Genomic DNA, 25,793 nt, shown 5'->3' with positions numbered 1-25,793 from the left:
CGTGCCCACCTGGCCAGAATCCCGTGTCCCGCGGAACAGGGACCCCGCGAGAAACCCGGTCCGTGGTAAGAAACCACAGTGGGAAGGCAGCGGGTACCGTGAGGATGAGCACCCACAAAGCCACCACCCATGTGTAACAAATACAAATCCACCACCCCAGGACTGATTCAGCTCTGTACTTGCCAAGGGGATCCAGCAGGCCTCAGGTGCCTCAGCTCCTCTGCTTTGGGCATATAACCCTTCCCAACAATACTCCTTGCATGACTACTAGGCCACTTGGCCGCACTCAGGAAAAGCGTGTGTGTCCCAGTCTGTGAAGTCAAGGCCACACCAAAGCATGCTAGTGGCTGGGATTGGGTAGGTGCCAGTGCCACTTTCTCTCCTACAGTAGAAGACAGAGCAGGCCAGTGCAGGCAGTGTAGCCTAGTGATGGGTGCTGCCTGGGTTTCTCATCTGAACACAGGTTGCTGTGTGCTCCAGGGGGACAGCCAGTGTGGACACAGGAGAGAGGAGTCGTCCAGGAAATCTCTAAGCTGCACACAGCTTCATTTTGTGATGGCTCTGCGCCTGCCATTTCTAAGAGCTCTTTAGCACCTCTTCAGCTTTGATAAACTCAGGTCACCCTGAGCAAAGCCACCCACTGAAGAGGTGCTGAGAGGATGCTGCCGGCCAGGCTAAGACAAACACCACACCATCCTTTCTTCTAGTAGGAGATCTAGGGATCCAGGGAACCTAGGATTCTGGGAATCCTAGCTGTGTTGACATCTGCTATGTCGTGGGGTTTGGGCAGCTGGGCTAGGCCTCTGTGATAAGAGCAGCTTCACACAAACGAATGCCATATGTAAGCCTAAGAGGTGGGTAGCTGTGCCCAATAGGGAGGTGTCTTAGCTTTGGTTCAAGCACAGCGATAGCTGTCCCTAAAGAGCTTCACAGAAAGTGCAGTTGTGAAGCATCCAATGTGTGTGGGGAACTGAACTCTGGCTCTCTGAAACCACAGCACCCCTAAGTGTTGTGCTACCTCTCTAGCACTTCCAAAATTATTTTAGAAGTTTTAGAAATTCAACAGAATACATTAACCATAAAACATTAGTCTAGGACTACAGCCAGGTTTTTGGAGTGTTTGTCTGGCAATGCAAAAAGCTCTGGTTTGAACCCAGAGCCACATACACCAGGTGTGGTGGCACCTGCAATCCTAACACGCAGGAGGAAGAGGCAGGATGAGCAAGAGCATCCATATATAAAGTTGAGGCCAGCACAGGAAACAGGAGAACCTATCTTAAACTAAATGAAAATGCTATGTCTAGTGGTGGGGGTTAACAGACCACTTTTTATTGGTGTGTTTGCTGGTTATTTTCCTAATATATTTTAATTGGAGAAGTGCTAAAATGTTTCTAAGCAGATACAAAATATACCCAAATCTACTGAAATCTATCATACTAGAAGTAAATGTGAATTTATAACAGTGTGATAACATTATCAGAGAGTAAAGTCTCCCAGGGCCAAACGTCGCTCATTTGCCAGCCTGGCTGCCACTACTCCCACATCAACTAGCAATGTTGACAAAGACAGGATTCAGAGATGGCAGGGAGCCTCTTCTCCAGCTTCCCCAGTGAGCCGGGTGAGGTAGCAGGGGGCTCAACAGCTAGTCACATAACAGGTTTCACAGCAGTTGTCTTCAACACCTTCCTAACTGCCCTGACCTCATACCAGGGGCTCCCACTGTAATGACACCCTAGAGGGCAGAAGATGAGCCAGCAAGGTCCTGGGATCTCTGCTGCTTCAGTAGGACTGAAGGAAAAAAGCCATAAACTTTACCATCATACTGTGCGCAGGTGTGTATGCATGATGCATGTGTCAATGTGGGTGTGTATGTGCCACAGCATGGGTGAAGGAATCGGACAACTCCACTGAAGGGGCTAACTCTCCCCTTCCTCCTTTAGGTGGGTCCCAGGGATCGAACTCATGATTCTTTGGTCCAGTTTAACCTGTACACCCTAAAGTTCAACTTTTAAAAAATGTGTCAGTATTCTCCACCATGGCAGCAAAAGGGAAAAGAAAATCCAGAATGAAAATATTCTAAGTGCTTCTGGCACCCCCTAGTGGCAGCTCGCTAGATTACAATAGTGCTCAACCCTGCCTGCCTACCTTGTAGATTCTGTGAAGAAACCGCCTGGATGGGGATCGTTGGTTTGCATGCTGGCTAAAGCCAGTTAGTCTGCAGAACTACTAAAAGGTTCTGATTCTATGAAACACTACGAGATTCAAGCATTTTGGCTCAGGTTAGACCCTGATCACAGTGGGCTGAGGGCATGATTCTGGTTATGTGCTTACCTGGCTTGTTTGAGAGCCCTGGGCGTGAGCCCCAGCACTGCAAAAAGTAAGTAGATAAATGCAGAATAAAGGGCTCTCTGTAGGACATTTAAAACCAAGGTAACACTGGAGCCAAAATACAGAGAGCTGAATGTTCCTGCTCTGCCACTGAGTATGCATACCCCCACCCGAACAGGGTACCAACTGCTCACCTAAGTGGGTCAGGTGAAGCCAAACGAGGCCTTGCATCTCTCTACCTCTAAAAGTCATCCAGCCTGTCAACCAGGCAAGAAGTGACTTCACACATATTAAAAAATCTTGGTGCAAATATGGGGACATGTCCTAGTACAGAAGCAGCCTGAGATTTGAGACAAGAAACTCACCTACAGTCTGCACCTGGAACACAGCCTGCACAGCCTCTGTAGCTGACTGAGGCGCTGTAGGTGCAGGACTGCAGGCGTACAGTAAGCACTTCACCGTCTTTGCTATGAACTTGCTCTGGGCATCTACTGAGCAAAGGCTAGGCTGGGACACAAGGCCCCAGAGATGTGTTCTCAGTGTGGGGCCAGCACACAAGGAAACTGACTGAGACAGGGGTGGCACCTGGAGGCACCAACCATGTGTATCCCCCACAGTACCCTTCCAGGAAGGGAGCCCTCATGACCACAGCTGGCCATCGAGCAAGTCTTTTCTTCTGGTTATCAAGATGCTCAGCATGTAGAAGCAGTTGTTGCATAAGCCCGACGACCCAAGTTCAATTCCCAGAACCAATGGAAAGCTGTTCTCTGGCCTCTGTCACACTGACCCCAGAATCCAGAGCTCATCTTTTGGGAATCCAGGTCATCATCAATCCAGCCATCTACTCCAAACTCCCCAACGCTTGGGGGCCAACGCCTGGCTGGAATCACTCTGTGTTACAGAAGAAACCATCATGAGAAACACTTTCCAACTTACAAGATCTGTATCCGGAGGGACATGTTTATTTCTCTTCCATGAACTGGGCGAGCGAAGCGCTGCTAATCAAGCCTTTGTAGATTGTGCCTTAATGAGTCAAGATTATTCAGAGCAGAGGGTTACCAAGTGCAAGACTTCAAATGAGTGGAAAACCTCAGCTACAGATTATAACAGTCCTTGACTGTCCTAGCTAAGTGACATTTTCTTATTCTCTTGATCAGCGCCTCTGTAGAGGGCTAAATAGGTCAAAAAGCACATCACTGTTCAATCATTTTAAAAACATTAGGAAGAGCAGAGCACCGTAGCATTATGAACAGATTATGAACAAAAATAAAAGCCATTTGTATGCATTAATGATACATCAAGCTAATTCAAGCTGGCGAAAGTCATTAGGGGAAAATCCTGGGGCAAAACATGGTACTGATGCCTCGGCACTGACTCAGATTAAAATAACCATTTTCTATGTCATTGATAAAATTAATTCTATGAGCCAGGCATGAGTCTTAACATGAAAATCAAAACAGAGAGCACTCTCTAATAGTGTGCTTAATGATCTAATTCTGGCAGCATGAGAGTTGACACGAGCATTACTGCGCGGATACAAGCATCCATGTGCAGAGCATTCCCCAGAAGAGAGCCTGAAGAATTCCAGACTGGGCATAAGAAGCTGTCACAGACCACAGCTTCCCTTTCTATGCCACCCATAATGCTATCAAACAAAAAGTCACTGTTGTCTCTGGATGTTTTGATAAGACTCTGCTGTCTTCCGACTGTGTGCCATTGTAGCAAATGGAGATGGGGAGCTTATGAATAAGAAAGGTTAGTGTGGGCTCATGGCTTCAGAGAAGTGTACCCGTGGTTCACTGGGCCCTGATGCTCTGTCCTCAGGGGAGGTCACATCCCTCTGGGAACAGGTAGTGCCAAACTGCTTGTTTTGCTCCACGAGTGTGAATGAAAAAGCAGGGACCATCTCCTCCATATCCCACAAGGGCCTGAAGCGCTCTGAAAGGTTCAGTCACCTCAAAAGTGAAGGCCAAGATGTTAGCACCAGACCTCCAGTGACACTTCCTGTCTAAATTAAGGCAGAGAAGAATGCCTTTCTTCAAGAGTGACCAGGATGAGGTGTGAGGGCTACAAACATGTGAAAGCCAGCCCAGGGCTACCCAGTAAGACCTTATCTTCAAACAAAACCAAAACAAAAGAATGTGGGCTAGAACTCAGATGGAGGAGTACCACCAAGCATACACGAAGCCGAAGCCAGGTTGATATTTGGTCCCACATAAAGGAGTCATAGTAGCTCACACCTGTAATCCCAGCACTTGAGAGGTGGAGGAAAGAGACTCAGGGGTTGAGAGTTCACTCTCAGCTACACAGCAAATTCAAAGGCAGCTTGGGCTACCACAAGAACCTGTCTCCAAAAGGAAAAGAGAATGACCAGGTTTCAGAATGACCTGAAACATTAGGGCAGCAGCTGTGGTATGGACCACCGGCCTTAACAATCATTATGACAAATACCCACTGAAACATGTCCATTTTGCATGGGTGACTTTAGACAAATCAACTAACAAGCTAAGGAATGAATTCCTCTTTTAAAGTCCATCTTTTGGGTCTACTGAACAGTCCAATGGACCAGAGCTAAAAATGGAAGGCCTAATAAGAACAGGCATATTCATAACATGAAATGATTGAAATAATAACATTCAGAAACTCAGGGCTCGTTCGAGGACAATCACCTTAAACAGATCCCAGCTCGCTCTGGAAAAGTTCAGTGTCACATAAAGTAATTTCATCCTGATGCATCCCTGTTTATTTCCTGTCTCAGAAGCTCTAGCAATGTGTGGGTCGCCAGCAGGGCATGTCATAGGACCTTAACAAGAAAATCAGGATTTCTGAGCCCATGCTTTTTCAAAAACTATTTGAGATTTTTCTTTTCATGCTTAAAGTTTCTGACTCTATGTTTTATTATGCAGAAGCTGAAGGTAGTATTGATAGTAATTCAGTCTGTGGTGGATCCCTCTGATATGTGAGGCTACTTACAGATAGGAAATTAACTGGAGTTGAAGATGCACAGACCTATATAGGGTATTGGTAATATCGTGTCTAATAAAAACAGCCACTATACATAAACATAAACATGGATCTATGCAGGGCTGGAGAGGCAGCTCAGTGGATAAGAGCACTAGCTGTTCTTACAGAGGACCCATGTTCGATCCTTAGTACTTTCCTGGAGGCTCATAGACACCTATAATAGTTCCAGTAGATCTGACACCTCCTCTTGGCCCCTGTAGGTTCCAGACATACAAATGGCATGCAGACTTCTAAAGTACTCATACATACAACATGAAAAATTGATTACTTAAATCACACATGCACATGGCTACAGCACAAAGAAAGACGTCCACCCTGACCTATCACATTTTCTCCCACCTGTGGCTGGATCAGATGTGACGTTTCCATGCAGCCAGAGTTGCTGGACCCTAGCCCATGTGACTACCTGGGAGACAAGCTGCTGATTCTCATTTCCACTGGCTTGTACTATGAGGTGCCAGCAGGCCATAACTGCCAGAGACACTCACTGTTGATGGTCACAGCAAGGTGGCTGCTAGTCACCTCAGGAGTCATCTGAGGAGGCTCCCTGGCTGCCTCTAGAGCCTGAAGCATGCTTTCACTCTCTTCCCATGACAGACAGCCATGGACAACCGCACGGAGCCTTCACGGGGTGAGTGATTTTCCCTTGCTACCTTTGACTCTTAACCAAGTGTCATTGAAGCTTCAGACCTGCTCCATCCCGCCCTACCACAAAGCCGGCCTTCATGTGGTTAACAGTTTAGAGACTGGAGATGCAGTCATGACAAATCCAGGAAGTTTCAACAAGTTTTCAGTACCAAGGGTCAGGAGAATTAGTGATAACATAGGAAAGTGCAGGCAGATATCAGAAATGGCAGCTTTGTGGAACACCAGAAGCACCATGAGACACTGGGAGCAAATACCTTCATGTGTGCCAAAGGTATTTGCCAAGCAGAGCATGCTAACAGAGCCTAGCTCGTTAGCTCTTCCTTCCAATTACATTCGATGCCTCAAACACTTTCAGATTATCTATTGCTTGCTTGCTTCCAAAGATGAAAAATCTTTTTTGAATGTATTCTTTTGACAAAACACATTTAGTTTTCCATAAACGAAGAAGAAAAACAACAGTAACAGAAATAACTACATAATAACCCCAATGACTCCCAAATAAGGATGAAGCTGACTGCAAGAGAGGACCAGACAAGCCCAGAGACCACTACCACTCTGCCACAGTACTGGCAAAGAGCGGTGGTGCCAGCACAATACAATGGTCTTAGAGGCTCCAGCCCAGACAAGGACATGCACATAACAATGCCCAGCATGTGCCATCAGGCTGCACAACACAGCCACCCTGTGACTGGGCAGCTGGAGATGTGTGATATGGAAGGTACTCCTCTGTGTACCCAATGCCAGTCTGTGGGAAAAGTAGATGCCTTTGGACGGCACAACCAAGAAGAGGCAGGTGACCTCTCCCAGCCAGCATTTGCACAGAGTCCCCAGCCAGCATTTGCACAGAGGCAAGCTGTCACCAGGCAGGGATAGAACAGCTAAGAAAATACTTTCCAGAATGTTAACTGAAGCATAAATGTGACCCGCTAGGATGGTGGAGTTAAACTAGAGGATCATCACATGCCTTCCCAAAATGGGGACCACTCTGCCAGATGCCTGTTCGTGTTAGATATCAGCCTGCAAAGGAAGCCCTGGCAAGTGAGAGGCAGGGACTCAAGCAAGGTTGTCCAAAACCTTCTGACATGGGGATTCCCATTCTCATGAATCCAGTGTGGAAATGTTCCATTTGACAGGAACAACAGATCGAGGTAGGAAAGGACTCACATAAGTGATGTATGGTGGTCTGAACAGGAATGGGCCCCACAGGCTCACATATCTGGATACTTGGTTATTATGGAGTGGCACTACTTGAGAAGGATTAAGGGGTGTGGCCTTGGTGGAGAAAGTATGTCACTGTGGGTGGGCTTTGAGGTTTCAAATGCCCAAGTCAGGCCCAGCCACTCTTCCTGCTACCTGTGGATCCAAATGTAGAACTCTCAGCTACCTCTCCAGCACCATGTCTGCCTGCTTGATGACAACGGACTATATCTCTAAACCTGTAAGCCAGCTCCAATTATGTGCTTTCCTTCTGACAAGTTCCAGTGGTCACGGTGTCTCTTCATAGCAACAGAACAGCGACTAAGACAAGATCATTCAGAATTTTTTCCTTTTAGGTGAGGGTGATGACACATATCTGCAATCATAGCACCTGAGAGGCAGAGGCCGAAAGAACATGGTTCAATGTCATTGTCAACCATACGTAAGCCCAGAGGTGCTCAGGGCCACAAGAGACCTTGTCTTTAAACACATGTACATGTATGCACACTCTCTTACATAAACTCAGATTCTCATATATACATGTTGTCACACATGCATATACAACAAAACAAGTGATTTTTAAAATGCAGCACTAAACATCCATACCAATGAGCAAAACGTTGGTTTAGAACAAAGCATAGCAACAGAGAAACCGTGTCTGAAGGAACAACCTAGCTTCTCTGTAACTCATTTTCATGTATTCATCTAAACCCTAAGAGAACAAAGACACAAAATCTTCAGGGGATTTCATGCGAACACCTTCTGTTCTCCCAGACACCCCAAACAGCAAGTCCTGCCAGGAAGTACACAGTCTGAGGACGCCAGCCAAGGTGACCCTGCAACCCACTGCTGCCCTGGCCACCTCCCTGAGGTGCTGCTGGCCAGCCAGGGAGCCAAATGCCTGAGGCCTGTCAGCTGCTGGATCCATTCAAACAGACCACACTGCTCCTGTAGAGCAGCGCTTCCTTAAAGGAACCCATGGTGGATCTGCTCTACTCCACCAGCCAACATATCCCAGGCTGAGAAGAGGGGGAGAGGGCAGGACACCTGGCCCGTCATACCCCTCCCTCCCCAACTCAGGCAAGATGGAGCTTACACTTCAAAGAGACTATCATCCTCCCTGGGGGACTCAAACCTCCTAATGGATGGGTCCTCACTCCATATCCCACCAGTCTCTAGCCAAGGACACCTAGTGCAAAGCTGAGCTCAGGTGAGCAATGAGTGAAGGTTGGGTAGTGGGACAGGCGGGCATGCCCCTCCAGACCTCAGGCTACAGAACACCCAGAGTGCCATGCACAGACCACAACACATCGGCCACAGGCTCAGAGGCAAAGCCGACAGAACTCTGCTTCTCTTCCCATGTTACAATTCACCTTCTGTTTTGGGACACCAAGAGGCCACACTGAAACACCAAGAACTCTCTTAAAGCTGGCCAGCCAGCTGGTGGGAACACAGACTCTGGTGTGGAAGGAGCACCGGGTATGCTGCTGCCCACACTGGCAATTCAGCCTTCCTCAGCTGCACACACAGAGGAATGCACCTGGACTCTAAGGACCCCATGTGATGCTTTTAAATGACAGAATGGCCCAGTGTCTGTTTATGGCTTAAGATTCTGGTCTGCTCAAATGGCAGATGCAGTCCAGGCTCTGGCTATGCAATCCAGGCTCTGGCCATGCAGTCCAGGCTCTGGCCATGTAATCCTGTTTGTTATCCCTAAGTCTCAAGTATACTTGTGTATCTACTCTTGTGGCACCTGGGACCGAACTGAGGGCCTCACACTTGCTACCCAAGTATTCTACCACTGAGTCGCATCCCTTGTCTTTCTCTTTCTTGAGACAGGATCTTGCCACATAGCCCAACTCATTACCCTCCTGCCTCAGCCTCCCAAGTGCAGAATTCACAGCCTTATATGCCTCAAGCTCTTTAAATAGAAAGACAATATGACTTGTGTCCCAATAAAAGGAGTGTATGATGCAAGTAAAAGGAAACACCTAACATGGAAATACCATATTAATGAAGGAGAGCCTCAATCTTCCTTTGAAATGTCCTTCTTCATACAGATGAAAACTCTTTATGGACAAACAGATTTGAACCTGCCCTGTGTTTCGATGTCCTGGCTCCACGGATATTTTTCCTTTTGAGACTTAGTGCATTCATTCTAAAATAAGAAGTAAGATGAACTCAAATCTGAAGCTTGTGGCAACAGACCCCAAGAACACCATGTGTCCACGGGGAGAGGGCGGGGAGTGGGTCCACGCCAGCACTCCTGTACTATGTCACTGTCCTGGTATTCGGAATGAGTATAGTCCCCTCCGCAGCATCCCCTCCCTGAGAGGACAACGGGCTGTCTCTATCCCACAGATGGTTTCCAGGTGCAACCTTGAGCCATTTGCTGTGCTGGGAACAGAGCATCTGTGTTGCTCAAATTCCTCCCTTGAACTCTGCCCCCTCCTGCCTTAGTGAGGACACTCTGAACAGGACAGCAGGCCCTCACTAGGCCCCCTGAACTTAGGCCTTCTGCACCAAGACCTCTGAGGAAAAGTGATCAATCTGCTGTTTGAAACCCCCCCCCCCATGAGAATTTGCTGCAGTGGAGGAATGAACGGAAATAGAAAGGTTTCCCTGGTGTCTACCAGTCAGTGCCATAACCTTGATAGTGCCTAATATCAATCTGCAAGACAATTTGTGTAGGACTGGCTCCTGTCACTATAGAAAACTCATGAGCACTAAATAGGATACATATAAAAAATCAGAAAGTCTTGGAAAAGAAGGAACCCACACAAGCATCCTCTGGAGGCCCATGTGAGAAGCCATCATTCTCCGAGGGCTGGAAGGCATGGAGTCTCTGCTGAAACTTCTCTGGGTCATCTACAGTCCCTAAGCAGATGGCTGTAAAGCCCATCCACAGAAGTTGAGTCAACCTGGTCAGCTCACACAGGTGTTTGGGCCATGTGCCACACCGTGGGAAGACCTCCAGTGTTTCCCTGCTTAATCTGTACAGTTCCCCATTACCAGGGGAGCCAACCCCAGTGCAACTCAGGCCATGAGGCTGACAGGAGGGAGGCTGCTGATGCGTGTGCACCACCGGCAGAGGTGCCTGAGGAGGCCCGGGATACACAGGAATTGGAGAGGGATGATATGACCCAGAGGCCCATGCAGCATCTCAGGGCAGTCCTGGGCTTCCTTGGATCTGGCACTGGGAAGGGTGAAATGCGGAGACAGAGGGAACAGATCAGGACCAAGGCACAGAGAGCAGGTCACCATCTGAGAGGCAGAAGAGGAAAGAGATGCGAGTTTCTGGAAGAGCCTGGCTGCTTCAGGAGGGGACAGGACACAGGGCAGCAATGTCACCCAGTGCTCAAGTACAACGCAGGAAAAAGAGCTGGGCCCCAACTCTCAGCTGAATAATCAGTGAGATAGCTCAGGCCATTGAGCCAAACAATCTGAAGATCACAGTTTCCGTTTCAAGATGCCTTGGCTGGCCTCAAACTTGCAATGTAGCTTAGTACCTGACCCTCCTGCCTCTACCTCCCAATCACGTGCCACCATACCCAGCTTATGTAGTGTTAGAGACTGAACTGAGGACCTCACGCATGTTACATGGGCATTCTACAGGCTAGATAACATTCTAGGCCCCCGTTTCCCGAATGTGCTGCTGGGCACAAGTTTCCTTCGGGTCTGTGAACAGCAAGGCTTTTGACTCTACCCTTCCCTAAGGATCTCAGGCCTGTCCTTCTCTGCTCCCTGCCAATCTCGAACACAGAACCAAGGAGACAGCCCTGGACTGCCACACATATTTAGGCTAAAGGGCTTCAGGCTGATTGCCCACAACCAGCTGCCTCTGGAAATAGGAACGAGCTCTGTCGTGCCCTCATAGGACCTCAAAGACCACTTTTTATCCGTCCCCACCTGCCTCAGCCCTGCTTTATCATAGGTTTCTCTCATAACCCACCAGCCGGCAGCACCACTACTGACATGAATAAGCCTCCCTTAGCATAGCCTGGAGCTCCTGCAGGTAAATTCCCCACCAATTCCACTGTCCCTAGAAGTGGGCAGTCTATAATAACTGAGTATGGCTCCTCAGGCTGGCCCGCTCCCTTAGACTCAAGTTCTTTCAGTTTAATTTCCCCAGGACCAAATGTCAAATATATAAGCCTTCACCTGAAAGATAGCAGCTGGATAAGAATGAGCAATTATAGCCAGGAACATGCACACAATGGAGTTGGCAGAGCTTTTAGTAATGGGTTCACCTATGCAGAGCAGGCTGCACAGTGACACACAGATGCCATCAGCGACTGGTCTACAGAGCCCCTCCTCTGAACACACAGCCCCTGAAAGTGGAACTGAGAGCTGCTGCCAACGCTGCCCTCTACATACTGCATGGCAGGCTTCTGTCCCCACACCCACGTGTGACTGTTCTCCCAGCGTGTGTCCCAAAGCCCCTGAAGTCATGACACTGGCCATTTACCATCCTGGAAGACCCGCTCCACGTTGAGCCCATAGGTGGCGCATGTCTCATAGTACGTGCACCGCTTCAGGTCATTGGAGAGCTTCCGGGCCCTGACGTCATCGATAACCCTCGGGTTGGTAGAGCTTATGGCATCTGAAATAGATAAGGACACGATGCTCATTGGCAATGGCTTCCCATGACTTAGAGCCTATGTGACTTAAGCCTGCCCCACAACCAGGTGCTTCCTGTAGCTCTGGGGGGCCCCTGAAACTCAAAACCCAACAAAGGCTGTGGAGAGGTCATTCCCAGTAGTTGGGATTCTGAAAACAGTTCACCCTCAAAATCAGGCTCAACTCAAGCTACAGAACGGTTGGGGCAAGGAGGCCACACATGTCCTAACCTTTCGGAGGCTGAGCGAGGTAGGAGGACTGAGTTCAAGGCTCTTCTGGAGAGAGGCTCATTATCCTATCCTTTAGGCTCACTTGGTGTGTCAACAAAACAAAACAAAAACAATGTGTGATTTGGGACACTAAGTGTCCATGTGACAACATCCTCCCCAATAAAGGTCCCTCAGATACAGCCCACCAAAGAATATGTCCATTTGTCTTGCCCAACAAGTAAGTAGATCTGATATATATGTCTACAACAAGTAGGGAAAAGGTCCCTTGTAAAGGTGCAGGCATTTTGTTTTTAAAGTAAAATAGGAAGGAAACAACTTTAAAGCCTTAATTTCTCAGAGCCTTTGTCTAATCTGGGAAGCACAGGTCACCAAGCCTCCACCCAGCTCCCATTTTATCCAGCCTGGGGCCCCAATAAACTGCAGATACCCCACCCACATACGAATTCAGATCAGTGTGTCACAGAGGTGCTCCTGGGCCCCCAGCTCAGCTCAGCTTTACCTGGCCCCCTCATGCACCCACTTTTAACTTGGCAGTGTCCTAACGCTGCATCTCCTTCTAATCAGTCTAACTGGCAAGTCTTCGGGAGTAGAGCAAGTCTAATGAGCACTGGAGGGGCCCTTCACTCACCCATGTGCTCCCATATGAACAAGCATAGGCCATTCCTGCCCTAGAAGATACACTGAGCTCAGCACCGTCTCTCAGCACCAGCCTCCTGGCCTCCTGAAGGTTGGGTAGCCCTAAGGGTTTTTCGGCTCTCTCATACCCTAACAACTCCTGGCCTCTAAATCCACCTACCCTAGCCACCAGAAAGGAAACCTTAGGTACCTTCTCATGTCACCTGAGAGCCTTGCTGCCTACATCCCCAGTGCTGACACAGGTACCTCAGGAGTCCACTGAGCATGTAACAGGTGGGTAGTGACAGCAAATCATGGGGAAGTCACACACAGTCCAGCTTCCTGCCACAGGTGCCCTTGGTCCCTCAGCTCAGTAACAAGGTCCAAGCAAGACCCCAGAATAGCTGGTCCCACACTGAGATAAAAGGTCGATCAAGGTCAAGTCCTATGTCCACTGACCCTTGACACATGGCTACATGACTTCCATCCAGTCTTCATTGTTTTCTTCCAGAGCACTGAAGAGCAAAGGTCAGGCTGCCTGGCTACACTAGCTCTAGTCTAGGTGTGGGCCAAAGCCTGGACTCTTCCTCCACTCCACTCCACTGCACGAACAGAAACAAACGCTGTGGGCATGAGAAATGCAAATCTGTTCTTTCCAGCCCAGCCACGAGCCACAGAGAGGCCACAATGGGGAACACTGTGTCTCAGATGCAGGCCCACACTACTCTTACACACCAGGCCGCTGCTGGGAATTGCCCGGTGGGTCCTAGGCAAAACATTCACTCAGAACTGCTCTCCTCTGCTCCGAGACAGCTGAGGGGAAAACGCCACTTGAGGACTTTCCGGAGCGGGTACCTTAACCATGTCACCATGATGCACAGTGCCAATGCTCTGGAAGCAGGTTTCAGGACTTCTGGGGCACACACACAGAGATGCTCCAGTCATTTCCATGACAGGGTGTGACCCTTAAACAGGACCTGTGACATCTGCCTGCGTTATGTAAAATGTCTAGATGGCGAGTGTACCAGGCACAAAGCTTACAACTTCGGTACAGCAGACTTCTGGCTACAAAGACCAGACTGGCCTTGAACTTACAGAGATCCACCAGAGTGCTATTAAAGGCACAGATCTCCACACCAGGACTCTGCTTTGTATTTTTGAGACAGTCTAGTTTTGTAGCCCAGGCCAGCCGTCAGTGGCAATCTGTCTTTCTCCCTAGTGCCATGATTACATGTATATATCACCTGTATTTTAATTCCCCTGTTTTTGGACCCAAGAAGATAGGAGGGCCAATTGCACATTAAAAACCAAAGCACTGTCTCCAGGTGACCAGCAGAGGGAGCTATAGGAACAAAAAAGTCTTCAATTTGGTTTAAGATTGGGTGGCAGACTTTGGTGCTTGCAGGCTTCAGAAATAAGAGAGACCACAACATGCATCCAACAAAAAAAGGAGGGGAATCGTGGTCTCCATGGAAACACAACTCTAATATTTTACAAGTGACACATTGAGGGCAGGCAGGCAGTGCCTCGTTACATGGCTCTCAAACCCTGACTGCACTTTGGCTGGTAAATACCAGATTTACTAATTCCAACCGAAATAGTAAAAGCAGCTCAAAATTTAGAGAGGCCGGGAACGGATACTACAATTTTGCTTAAAACCTTGGCTGGACTCCAGTGGCCAATTCATGAAAGCAAGTCTGTGACCAGGGCTGAGGATGCTGCCTGATTCTGTGTGACAATCACCTTACTCAGAGGCCATGTTTTAAGTGACACGAAAGACAGTACTAACTGGAGCCACAGGGACCCTGTGGCCTTTGTGAAGGGGCTGCTGGGTAGGAAAGGAGAGTCCATGAGAGATCCTGGAAATAACAAGGGTGAAGGCGAAGCTCAACTGTACGTCACAAGCTAGTAACAAAGAGGTACTGAAAGTCGAAATAAACCACACATTTGTTGTAATAGAAATAAATAAAAACAACTTGATTAAAAGGTGTCTTATGCAAAAGTCAATTAAGACATCATAATGTAGAAAAAATATGAGCCAATAAGTTTTCCTAAAGCACCTGGAGTGTAGGGGGAGGAGGGGGGAATGAATGATGTCTCCACAGAACCAATCAAAAATGCCACGTGATGGTAGTTCTTACTCTGAAAAGCAACTTCAGCCCCAGCCCTCACTTCCAGCTTCAGGTTCATTTCCAAATCCCTCTGTACTGCAAACATGCCCACAAGACCTTCATCCGGACAGGGCTGGAACTCACCCTGGGTCCCCACCAGCACTAATGGGATCTCACTGGTGTTCCTGTAGTTGGCCATTCGGCTGTAGTAATGGTAGACGGTCTGGAAACTGATCTCATCCTCCAAGCTGAAGACGAAGATGACCGCGTCCACCCACATGGCAAACTGCAGAGAGAGGGACGGAGAAGGGCGGCTCAGTGGGGCCCAGGCAGAGAGAGGGACAGAGAAGGGCGGCTCAGTGGGGCCCAGGCAGAGAGAGGGATGGAGAAGGGCGGCTCAGGGGGGCCAGGAAGAGGCTGTGAGGCCTGACCCTTGTGAGCTCCAGGACAGTCCTTGGCTGCTGCCTGACATCTGCTGTGTGCACTGTGGGCATATTACTGATGTGCATGTACACACAGACACACACACACACACACACACCAGGCCCCTTCTCTTTCTGAGGACCCAGGCCTCCTGTCTCCCTGTGGGCACAGTGATCCTAAGTGGCATGACCAGCTAAACCCCACCCTGCAGACAGAAGGCTCTAGCTGTGCCCTGAAGTCTCCCCATCTGGGGACAGGTCTTGGAGGTCAGTCCACACAGCCTTCACAGAACCTTCAAAAGACTAAGTGGACTTCAAGTTGAGCGGGGACTCCTCCTCTGCACCCACACAGTGTGCTCAAAAGAGTCGTGGTGCCCACAGCACACACCAGCGGAGACCAACTGTGTGTTTTCCCAGAGAGTTCCTGCTACAGCAGAGGCTGAGCTGCCACCAAACAAACCCACTCAGCTCCCTGCTGGGAAATTACTACTTATTTGTAGGAAAGTTAAAAGGGGAGTGGTAAGGTTAATCTATACCCAGGCCTCTTACATCATCTTATTTACAACAGCTCTCTTGGGAGGGCAAAGCCTAAGGAAGGAACGGGGCTCCCCGCAGTGCCCAGCCACCCACTCTCACAGAAGCTGACTACAGCTCGGCTGGAGCCCCAATCTCCTTCTGTTTTCTCTACAAGACACTTAACCTGGGGAAGCTTAACCTGGGGAAGCTCTTGGGGCCAAGGCAGAGCTCCTAATTAATCGTGCGTGCCTGCATGCGAAGTTACAGCTACTTACATCAAATCATATTCGTTTCAATGTGGAATATTTACACAAGAGACTTACAGACCTCAAGTTCCAATGGCACACACACAGGTCAGTATGAGCTTGGGGGGAAGCTTTCCTGAGAAGGTCCTCAGACACGGTCAGATACACAGGACACACTGGTGGCTGCCTGCACAGGAAGCCTGGGGCTCATGTGACTGAGTGCCTTTCTCTTCCCTGCCAGGAGGGGAGCCTTTACCTTGGTTGGTAAATGGCTGGTATCAACTGTCTACTTGACAAAACCTATGATCACCAAAGAGATGGGAAGACATACCCACTGTGGGCAGAGTCATTCTACAGAGGTGCAGGTCCTGGGCTGTATAGAATGAAGTGAGCTGAGCACGAGCATCATTAATCCTCTGCTTCCTGCTTTTGACTATAGCTATGGAGCTGTTTCAAGTTCCCTGTTGTTCTGACTCCCATGACACAATGGACTGTACCCTGGAATTCTGGGCCAGATAAACCCTCTTCTCCAAGTTACATTGCCAGTGTGTTTTATCACAAGAAAAACATGAAACTAAGACACGGTCTCCTCCACGAGGCAGAAAAGAAAATCCCTTGCCCTGTCTGCCAGCACAGGAGGTGGTCCTAATGCTTCACAGGAGATCGCAGCCCCTCATATGAAACCAGGAACATCTGCACCTCCTTCTCCATGGTCCTCCCTGGCCCAGCAGGTGTGAGCTGTCCTGGAAGGTGTGAGCTCTCCCAGCGGGTGTGAGCTGTCCCAGAGAGTGTGAGCCATCCTAGGGTGTGGGCTATCCCAGTGGGTGAGAGCTCTCCCAGCAGGTGTGAGCTGTCCTAGCAGGTGTGAGCTGTCCCGGAGGGTGTGAGCCATCCTAGGGTGTGGGCCATCCCAGTGGGTGAGAGCTCTCCCAGCAGGTGTGAGCTCTCCCAGCAGGTGTGAGCTCTCCTAGCAGGTGTGAGCTGTCCTAGCAGGTGTGAGCTGTCCTAGCCAGCTTGGGCTGTGCCTACTTCTGGGCACTTTCCACTTAACTAGAAAATCATGGTGCCAGTAGAAAAGTAAGCCGGATAAAAGTGTTGATGCTGTCTTTTGAGAGCTTTTTCAAGGGAATCACAGTGCACTGTAGTCTAGGGTTCGGTGAGGAATGATGTGAGCCAAGGGTTGGCAAGGAGTGGGGATGCCCACTCCTGTCAACTGCCAGAGAAACCTCCTGATTCCATCCAGCAGACTTTGAAAACGATGTTGCTCTGAGATCAACCAAAGGAGAGGGGATCAAAACATGATCTGTTTGTATGTATAAATATTTCTAGAAGCCATTATGACAGTCATATTTCAGAGCAGATGTACTTGTTTTTCCTTCTTAAAAACATCTGAACTTAAAAAAAAAAGCCATACCCAAACTTCCTGGGTACCTAAATTCCCTTATTTTTTTTTTTTTAATATTTATTTATTTATTATATGTGAGTACACTGTAGCTATCTTCAGATACCCCAGAAGAGGGCATCAGATCTCATTAAGGATGGTTGTGAGCCACCATGTGGTTGCTGGGATTTGAACTCAGGACCTTTGGAAGAGCAGTCAGTGCTCTTAACCACTGAGCCATCTCTCCAGCCCCTAAATTCCCTTATTTTAAACTTGATTCTTTTCTTGTTCCAGACTCAGTTCAAGTTATCAAAGAGCAAAAAATCAGTCTGGCTTGGATGTGCATGCAGTACTCACCTGTGCCTCCGGGGGGCCCCCTTCATCCCTAATCAGCAGCAGATAACTCTGTCCATCAACAACAATCTCCTTCTTGAACCTGCCACCTGCCACACACAAAACACAGTGTTACAGAAGAAGATGGAGGGGGCGGGGCAGACAGACACGGGCTTCGCTTGCGGAAAAATACACTCTAGGCCAGGCAGGGAACTGGCTGGGAGAACTTAGGAGTAGATTTTATGTGTCTCCCACAAGCGCTGCATTTTTAGAGCTGAGCTGGGATTTAAACATTTGTCTAAGAACCCGTGCTCCTTTCTGGTTACCAGGCACGGCCTCCTGTGCAATGCCAGGAACCCCAGCTGAGGAGTGTAGACTTTAATACATAAGTGGAGAGATTCTCACCCACTGGCAAACAGAGGGCAGGCTCTCGAAACCCAGAGAGCTTTCCACGCTCGAGCAGCACCTGAGAACCTGTATTCTCCTCAAGGGAAACCCAGTGCTTGGGAGGGAAACACACAACGGCATGAGGATGGCGTCTCCGGAGTCACAGGCCACAGTTAGGGAAGGATGCCCGACTACTACACACGTTAGACACAGCTACTGATGGAACTGCACAATCAGACAGAGCGCTGCAGCAGCTGACAGGGAGGCGTTAGAGACCACACAGGGTTAGCTAGTGAGAAACCACCTGGGGCCCTGCCCTGCTGGGATGCCAGGACAAAAGGCTAAGAGCACTGGCAGAAGACGACCCACAGGGACCCCCTCCCCCGACATAGCCAGGGCTGGACTGAGTCATGCCACCTCCAAAAGCTGCTCGCACGCAGACATTCAGGGCCTCGAGTGCCCTCCAGTCTCTCTGTCTTCTCAGGGAAGGGCTCTCGCCTTACTGTGGGGTATGCATCCCTCCCCGGTTCTCATCTTGGGACTTCTGTGTAGATGAACCTTCCAGACCCACTTCTGCCACTTCATCACAAAGCTAAATAACTACACTCCCCACACAACCTCAAAGATGTCCAGGATCTACATCAAATAAGTGGTTCCTGAGGCCAAGAGGGACTAGCTGCCCTTTCCACACAAGCATACACAAACAAGGACAGACACACACACACACACACACACACACACACACACACACACACACGCACACACACACACACCAGCCCTCCCTTCTCTTGTGTGTGCCTAACAAGGAGTTGTGCTTGCCTTTCTTCGCCTTCAACTTACTCAATGAACCTCACACTGCAATACAAGGACACACACTTGTGCTCTCCCACCCGAGCAGAATCACAGGGAAGGCTTGGGTGTACTATAGAGTGAGGTTTACAGGGACAGGATAGCTGCCTCCCTAGAAAAGCTTCAAAACACCTCACATAGGCATGCCAAAGGCATACATAGGAGGAATTCTGTGACCTCAGATCCCCAAATCATAGATTCTTCAGCTAATGAGGGAGTCGACATCTCTCCTCAAACAGGCTTCTGTCACTCCTGACACAGACAGTCACCCAAGCATGACCGCTGAAAGCATAGCTTTACCACCATTGCCAACTGAGTGTGAACCAGGGCTGCCCCGGTTCATCTCCCTCCAGGACAGTAAGCCCCAGCTGGAAGACGGTAAGGACGCCTTCTGGAGGACTAAACAGAGTCTAGTGTGAGCAGTGTGAGCAGCAGTGGCCAGCATGACTGCTGCTAACATTCACAACTGCAGCCCAGGGTCAGCGCGCACTTCTAGAAGGACACACCTAACAGCCAAAGAACTCGCTCCCAGAGGTAAATGTGCACACAAGCTGGGGTGCCTGTCACTATTACTTCATGGATTTTACTTTTAAAATAAGAGAGGGGAAACTTCCTGGTTTTTTTTTTAACTTTTAAATTTATTTTCATTTCATACGTGCTGCTGTTTCGCCTGCATGTATGTCAGATCCACTAGAACAAGTCACAGACAGGTGTGAGCTGCCATGTGGTTGCTGGGAATTGAACCCAGGTCCTCTGGAAGAGCAGCCGGTGCTCTTAACTGCTGAGCCATCTTTCTAGCCCTAACCTTCTGTTCCTTGAAGAGACAGATGGGAAGTCAAACTTCAAGTGGAAAACAATGTCTGCAAAGCAACCTGGCATTCTTGGCTCTGGGAAATCTCTCATTTTTAGCCCTGGACCCAGACATGAGGCTAGACCCACTCCCCAGGGTCTGGGGAAAGCAGAGTCGGGTGAGCTTTACAAATCTTCCTCAGGGTCCTCTGAGATCTGGCTTTCATGATCAGACTGATGATGTGATCATCACCAGAGTGATGCAAGAGCCCAACCGACAGAGAAACTAGTTCTGAGGGTCATGGCAGCTGGCAGGCAGGTCTAAGGCATGCTCTTGAAGCTCCGTAGTCTCAGGAGAAGGCGTTATGTGGGGGCACCTAAGGCTCTCCAGCAGGGCACAGGTTTGTTTTGCTGGGTTGAATCCCTGCAGGGGTGGGGCTAATTTTACCTCCGTCCCTATCCTCATCCCAGAAGTGCTGCCCAGTCATCCCAGCAGCCCCTGCCCAGTGGCCAGAGGTAAACTCCAAGGCTGAATACATGAGGCTTCTCTGTCTTGCTCTGGGAGTCTGGTCTCAGCAGAAGCCCTGGCTGCCCACAAATGCCAGTCACCTCCCTTCCCCTCTCCAGATATAAGCATGGACTCTGTGCAGTGACTGTCCCTCCAGCATGCTCCTGACAAAGAGTTCCTGTCCAGTCCCTTCAACCTGACCATAAGAGATGTTTCTAGGGAGATGAATCACACCGAACCCTCACAGGCCTTCCCCAGCTTTACAGAGGGCTGCTAGCTTTACAGGTATCATGACCCCAAGTGAAGGGCTCTCAGACACATCCACGCCACTTCCAGACAGAGGAAGGTGCCTCCTTCCACCTTAAAGCCCTCTGCAAACTCTGATATTGCTGACATCCCAGATACAGAACACGTGACTCCTATTTCAACACTTCATCATTCTTAAGAACACTCATGGGTTCAGAATTTCAGCCAAATTGGGAAACAAATATAGGGAACTGCCCTGAACCCAGATGTGTAATACAAGGAGATTAAAACCCAGCCAGGGGCCTGGGAACACTGGCTGTGAGAAGCCATTTACAACTGATTGGGATACCATTACCACTCAGTCGCTCTGGGGGACAGGCACACCTGGGTCCTGAGAAACCTATCAAAGTAACACACTAACACATGTCCTCCATGGTCACCCAAAGAGGGAATTGTCCTTGGCAGCAAATGGCTGCCTCTATAGCACCTCTCCTCTGAGTTCGGGATCCCACATCTGAAATGTCTCTTGAGATACAAGAGTCTGAGCTTTGGGACTATCACCCGGTCTTCACCAGCCAAACCCCCTTCACTTGAACATCTGATGTTCTCTGAGAATCAAAACTACTGTGGATTCTGGGATACTTTGGATTTTGGGGCTTTCAAAGTAGAGATGCCTGTTCTATTTTTAAATTCAAATCTGCCATTTTATCTTGGCCATTAGATCCTGTTTTCTATCAAAAATTTCAGAAGATAACTAAATTCCAATTTCATTTTTAATACTTTTTAATGGAATCGGGATGCCATCTTTGCCTGGAGGTCATGTGAGTCTTCTCTGTTATTCCAACGTGTGTGTGTGTGTCCTGCCAACATATATATTTAAGTACCCAATTATAGATCTAAAGTGTCTATTTAATACCCAAAGCCAAGTCATTTTCTTATAGGTCTACATTATCCAGCCATCCATTTCTAGCCCCATGTTCTTACTACAAAGCTGTGCTGAGAACGACTGTCAACTTCCCTGACTATTGGTTATGATGACCTAACATCAAATTTCAAAACGTGTCACCAATACACACCTGACCTCTCTGATGGATGTGTGATCTGTGCCTTGCTTACCCCTTCTGTGTGTGCAGGTGCTGGGGTCTTGTTGAAGGGGGGTCGTCCTCTTACTCAGACCCCCACACTGTTGCCCACCGACTGGGAACTTAGATGGCTGTACATCTGTCCCACTCTATGGTGCTGACTGACAGGACCGCAACTGGGGAAACAACTTCCCATGCTGGGAAATGCAGGCCCTTGCCTGTTCATAGTAACTCTTCCCTGGTTACAAGGCTCCCTTTTCAGCATGCTGAGTGTGGTGGCCCATCATAACTTCCTGAACTGAATCTGGTCAGCAGCGCTGTGTGCTCACCTCTGAGAAGCAAGCTTAGAGTTAAATCAACCTCAGGTCTCTGACTCACCTCCAACATGCACCTCCCAGCTACTGCTGCCTTTGTGTGGCCTTGGATCTTTTATCATGTGTGTGTGTACCCATGTGTGTACCTGCCAGAAGTCAGCCTTGGGTGCTGATGGTCTGCGGCCCCACACCTTGCTTTTTGAGACAGCAATGCTTGCTGCCTAGAGCTTGCTCATCAGGCTAAACTACTAGTGAGTCAGGATCAGGGAGTTGCCTGTCCTTCTCTTGTACAAAGGTTACAAGCATGCATTACTATAGCTGGGTTTAAAACAACAAAACAAATGAGTTCTGGGCATTGAGCTCAGGTCCTCCTGCTTCTGTGACAAGCACTTTACCAATCTAACACCCCACTCCCCAGCATCCTGACTTCTCCCCCAAGCCAGGGGCATGGAAAGACAAACTTCTGCTCAGCAATACGCATGGCCAGCACTTCAGAAAACTATTCAGTGAGGGAACAGCATGCTGGTAAAGAAGAGCACAGCTGTGTTCTCTGGCTTTAAAACATACGTTTAAAGGTCTGATTAGGGGTGTTTCTCACCATCCAACCTCAGCCAATTTCAAGGTGACTATTCTGAGACTCTCACTGTGGGAACCAGCTCTAAATCTGGGACACCACATGCCAGATAACTGGGTTCCTTCTGTTTCAGCTCACACTGGGAGGAGCTGCCACGGTTTATTCCTCTTGCATGCTGGGCCAGGGTCCCATCTCTGTCCAGTTCTGCATTAAGGGGTAAAATAACAGTAAGTGGAATTTTCCTATTCCAAAAAAAGGAACTGCCTGGCGTAAGTAAGGCCACAGATGTCTGCCTGTCTCATCATTCCCAATACTTACACTGAACGCTAATACCGTATCTGTAACAGTTGTCCAAGCAAGGAAGGCTGGGGACAAAGACAAGAGGCCTCTCACAGTGACATGGACAAGCACCACTTGAGTTATTCTCCACAACTGCCTTGTGACACAAGCATCAGAGAGCAGTCCAGAGCCTTTGGGAAGCCCTCTAGACACTAAGGGACAGAGAAACTCCCACCTTCCCACAGGCCGGAAGGAAGGCCGGAGCTTCTGGTGCCCTGAATGTCCTCTTCCATGTGATTACCAAGTCCCACATGACCCTAATATGACCCTGTCTGCAAAGTGTCATTCTCCTCAGCCTTGGGCTGACAGAGGATGCAGGGGGCCAAGAAAGCCTTCTCTCAAATAAGCGCCCATCAGGGGCGTTACGGCTCTAAAACCATCACTGTGCCTCCGAGACCACAGACCTCTGCCGAAACCATCAGGTTCTCTTGTGGTTGTGCCCATCTTTGATTTGGCATGCAAAAGGAAGGACCTAAAGTTACACTGCGCTGGAGCTGCCTTTGTGGTGCCACTGCCAAGGGGAGAGCTCAGTCTCACCCCTGAGCCTAACACAGTGGCCCTTGCAGCAGGTACCAGCTGGCCCAGAGCCTAAACCCTGGCAAGAGGGAAGAGCAGACAGGGACGCTGCCAGGTCTCTTCTTGCACTTCACTTCTAAGTAGATATTGGTGAGATCAGTCTTTTCCCCTCAGCTTCATGGTGATGCGGGAAAGTCCCTGCAAATGCGGTCACCTTATTATCTAAAGCAAAGGAGACTGGGAGATGCTGTGGGCTGCAGGCCTTTTCTGTTCTCCCTAAGGGAACATAAACTTAATCACAAATGTGCCAAGCTCCTTTAAAAATTAATGCAGCTTTTAAACTATGACAAAAATATTTAAGCCAGTACTTTATGAGATTGGAGCTCTGGAAAAGTTTAGTATTGTGATATTTGAAAGGAATTTTGGACCACATAGTATTTTTACAGTGGGAACAGAGGTTATTGGTAACACACTCGTTTATAAAACTTAACCAAAACAGATTTCCTCTGCCATGCTTTTTTAAGCTTATGGTGGGAAATAAAAAAAATAAAAAAATAAAAAACAAAAAAACGACAAGAGTGGTGTGTTAAGAGCAAGTGAGGAGCCAACCACAGAGTCTGTCAGGGTCTCTGTGGGTCATTGGGAGGAGGGTGACCCGAGGTGGCCTCACTTAACTGAAGTCCCTGTCAGAAAAAGTTCTGAAGGGGATGGGACACCTTAGTCCCAAGCTGGGCTGGCACATCACAACTAGGGCCTGAGTGGACTCCTCCATTCCTGGGAAAGGTGAGGGATGGGGAGGGGTGGCAAGAGAAGGAGTATGGCACAGGGCAAGGTTGTGGGAACAACCTGAGGCCCCACTGAAGAAACAGAGCCCTCTCCCACTGCTGGCTCCTAGAAGTGAATGCGAGAGGCTTCCCATCTACAGAAGCAAGGCCTGTCCCCGCAGCAACCCGAGAAGAAGGCAGTGATGATCTATGCTCAGGACACACAATGGACGCTGAGCCTTCAGCCAATGCACAGGGGCAGCAGGACCCTGGTCTCTAACCAAGAGAGAGTTACCTTCCTGGGGAGGCAATCAGAGGTAGCCAGGACACTATGATTGTCAAGGCTGGTGACATAGCTCATCGTAACGTTCTTCAGGGCCCTGTACTGTCCTCCCCTGCAGCTAATGAGACAAATGATAGCGGTCCACACAAGGGCATTTTCTGAGGAACTAGCACTTGGTCTTGGGGCCCTAGTCAGTGTTGCTAACCCTAAATGACACATATATACCTCCCCCCACCACCAAAGACAACAGCCAATACAGCCCCAGTCTCCAAGAGAATGATGGAACAGAGATGCCCACATGGGTGAAGTGGAAACCATAAGAACAAAATACTGGGCAAACATCCCATCAGGGGAGGAGTCAGTGGGGGAGGGACAATGGGGGAAGCGACAGAGAAGAGGGGAGGAGTCTGTGAACTGACCCCAGAGGAGAAAACAAAAGCCAAGCTGCAGAAGGACACTGTACCAATGCCTGACACCTCAATGTAGCACAACCAGCAGGCAGGTGTTTGGCAAGAACTGAGGGCCAACAACAGCATGCAGGGCCCAGTGTCTAAAATGTGACAGAGAGAAACAGCTTGGGAACTGAGACAGAGCTTGCCAAGGGCAACAAAGTTGGAGCCTGAAACCCCAGGTTCTATGTGCAGGCGACACCACTGCTCTCCTAGGGCTTTGTTAGGACATCCAGTGGTGTCCACGTGTCCATTTCTCAGACGGCCCCTGTCACTGAGCTGTGCCTGGAGAACGTAAGCAGCTACTGCCATAAAAGGTCTGGGCATTTCAGGCTCTGCCAATGTTTGTTTTTATTTCGTTGTAAAAACCTCTTCATAGCTCACAGGCAGCAACAGTTCAGGCCCAGGTAACCACGTCTTGAAGGTTACTACTAGGTCCTCCCTCCCATGCCTAGGACTGAACCCAGGGCTTCAACTAGCCAAGCCCCTGCTACTGAGCCACACGCTAGTCTGCGCTCTGAATACTCCTTTTGTAGACGCACGCATTTACTCTTCTGAAGGTCACTTCATTCTGTCCCGGGTCTCTGGGGCATCATTTGTGTTGCAAACCCATGTAAGGTATTTACTAGAAGGAATGCATCCATTTTTGCCTCAAGGCTTCTGCTCTTCCTGAAAGGGACTCTCCACTGAGAGGACCCGCACCTCACACTGGGGAGCACCACCAGCACACTAGCCTCCCCTTCAGAGCTGGCGAAGAAAGATGTCCTTGTGTCCTCTTCCCAGGGCCGGAGCTACTGGGCCTCAGGCTCAGCCCAAGCCTGACAGACCTTGCTTCCTCCAGGACCATCCTGCATCTGTAACATCTTGGAATAAGGTCTATGCACTCTAGATGCTAGTGTGTGGGCCCCAAGCTGGCATGTGCTGAAGAAGCCAGCAATCCTGGTGGGACATGAGGGCCGAGTGCAGAGGGTTCCTGCAGCTCACCTTTACCAAACTCTGAGTCAGTTCCAAAGCCTAGAGGAA

The 25,793-nt window shown here is 49.1% G+C and overlaps 1 protein-coding gene across 11 annotated transcripts in view; it reads right to left on the bottom strand.

Moving 5' to 3' along the window:
* Agap1 (ArfGAP with GTPase domain, ankyrin repeat and PH domain 1) overlaps positions 1–25,793 on the bottom strand; it is a 445,290-nt gene that overhangs the window by 253,087 nt on the left and 166,410 nt on the right. For all 11 annotated transcript variants that reach the window (XM_031368368.1, XM_031368370.1, XM_031368366.1 and 8 more), the window contains 3 exons: positions 17,695–17,780; positions 14,918–15,059; positions 11,666–11,800 (listed from right to left, as the gene is read on the bottom strand). In XM_031368368.1, the coding sequence (XP_031224228.1) occupies positions 11,666–11,800; positions 14,918–15,059; positions 17,695–17,780 (363 nt within the window). The remainder of the gene's footprint in view (positions 1–11,665; positions 11,801–14,917; positions 15,060–17,694; positions 17,781–25,793) is intronic.

Source organism: Mastomys coucha, unplaced genomic scaffold (genome assembly GCF_008632895.1).
Source record: "Mastomys coucha isolate ucsf_1 unplaced genomic scaffold, UCSF_Mcou_1 pScaffold14, whole genome shotgun sequence".
NCBI lineage: Eukaryota > Metazoa > Chordata > Mammalia > Rodentia > Muridae > Mastomys > Mastomys coucha.
Note: the sequence above shows the minus strand (reverse complement) of the source record. Positions and strands in the feature narration are given on the sequence as shown.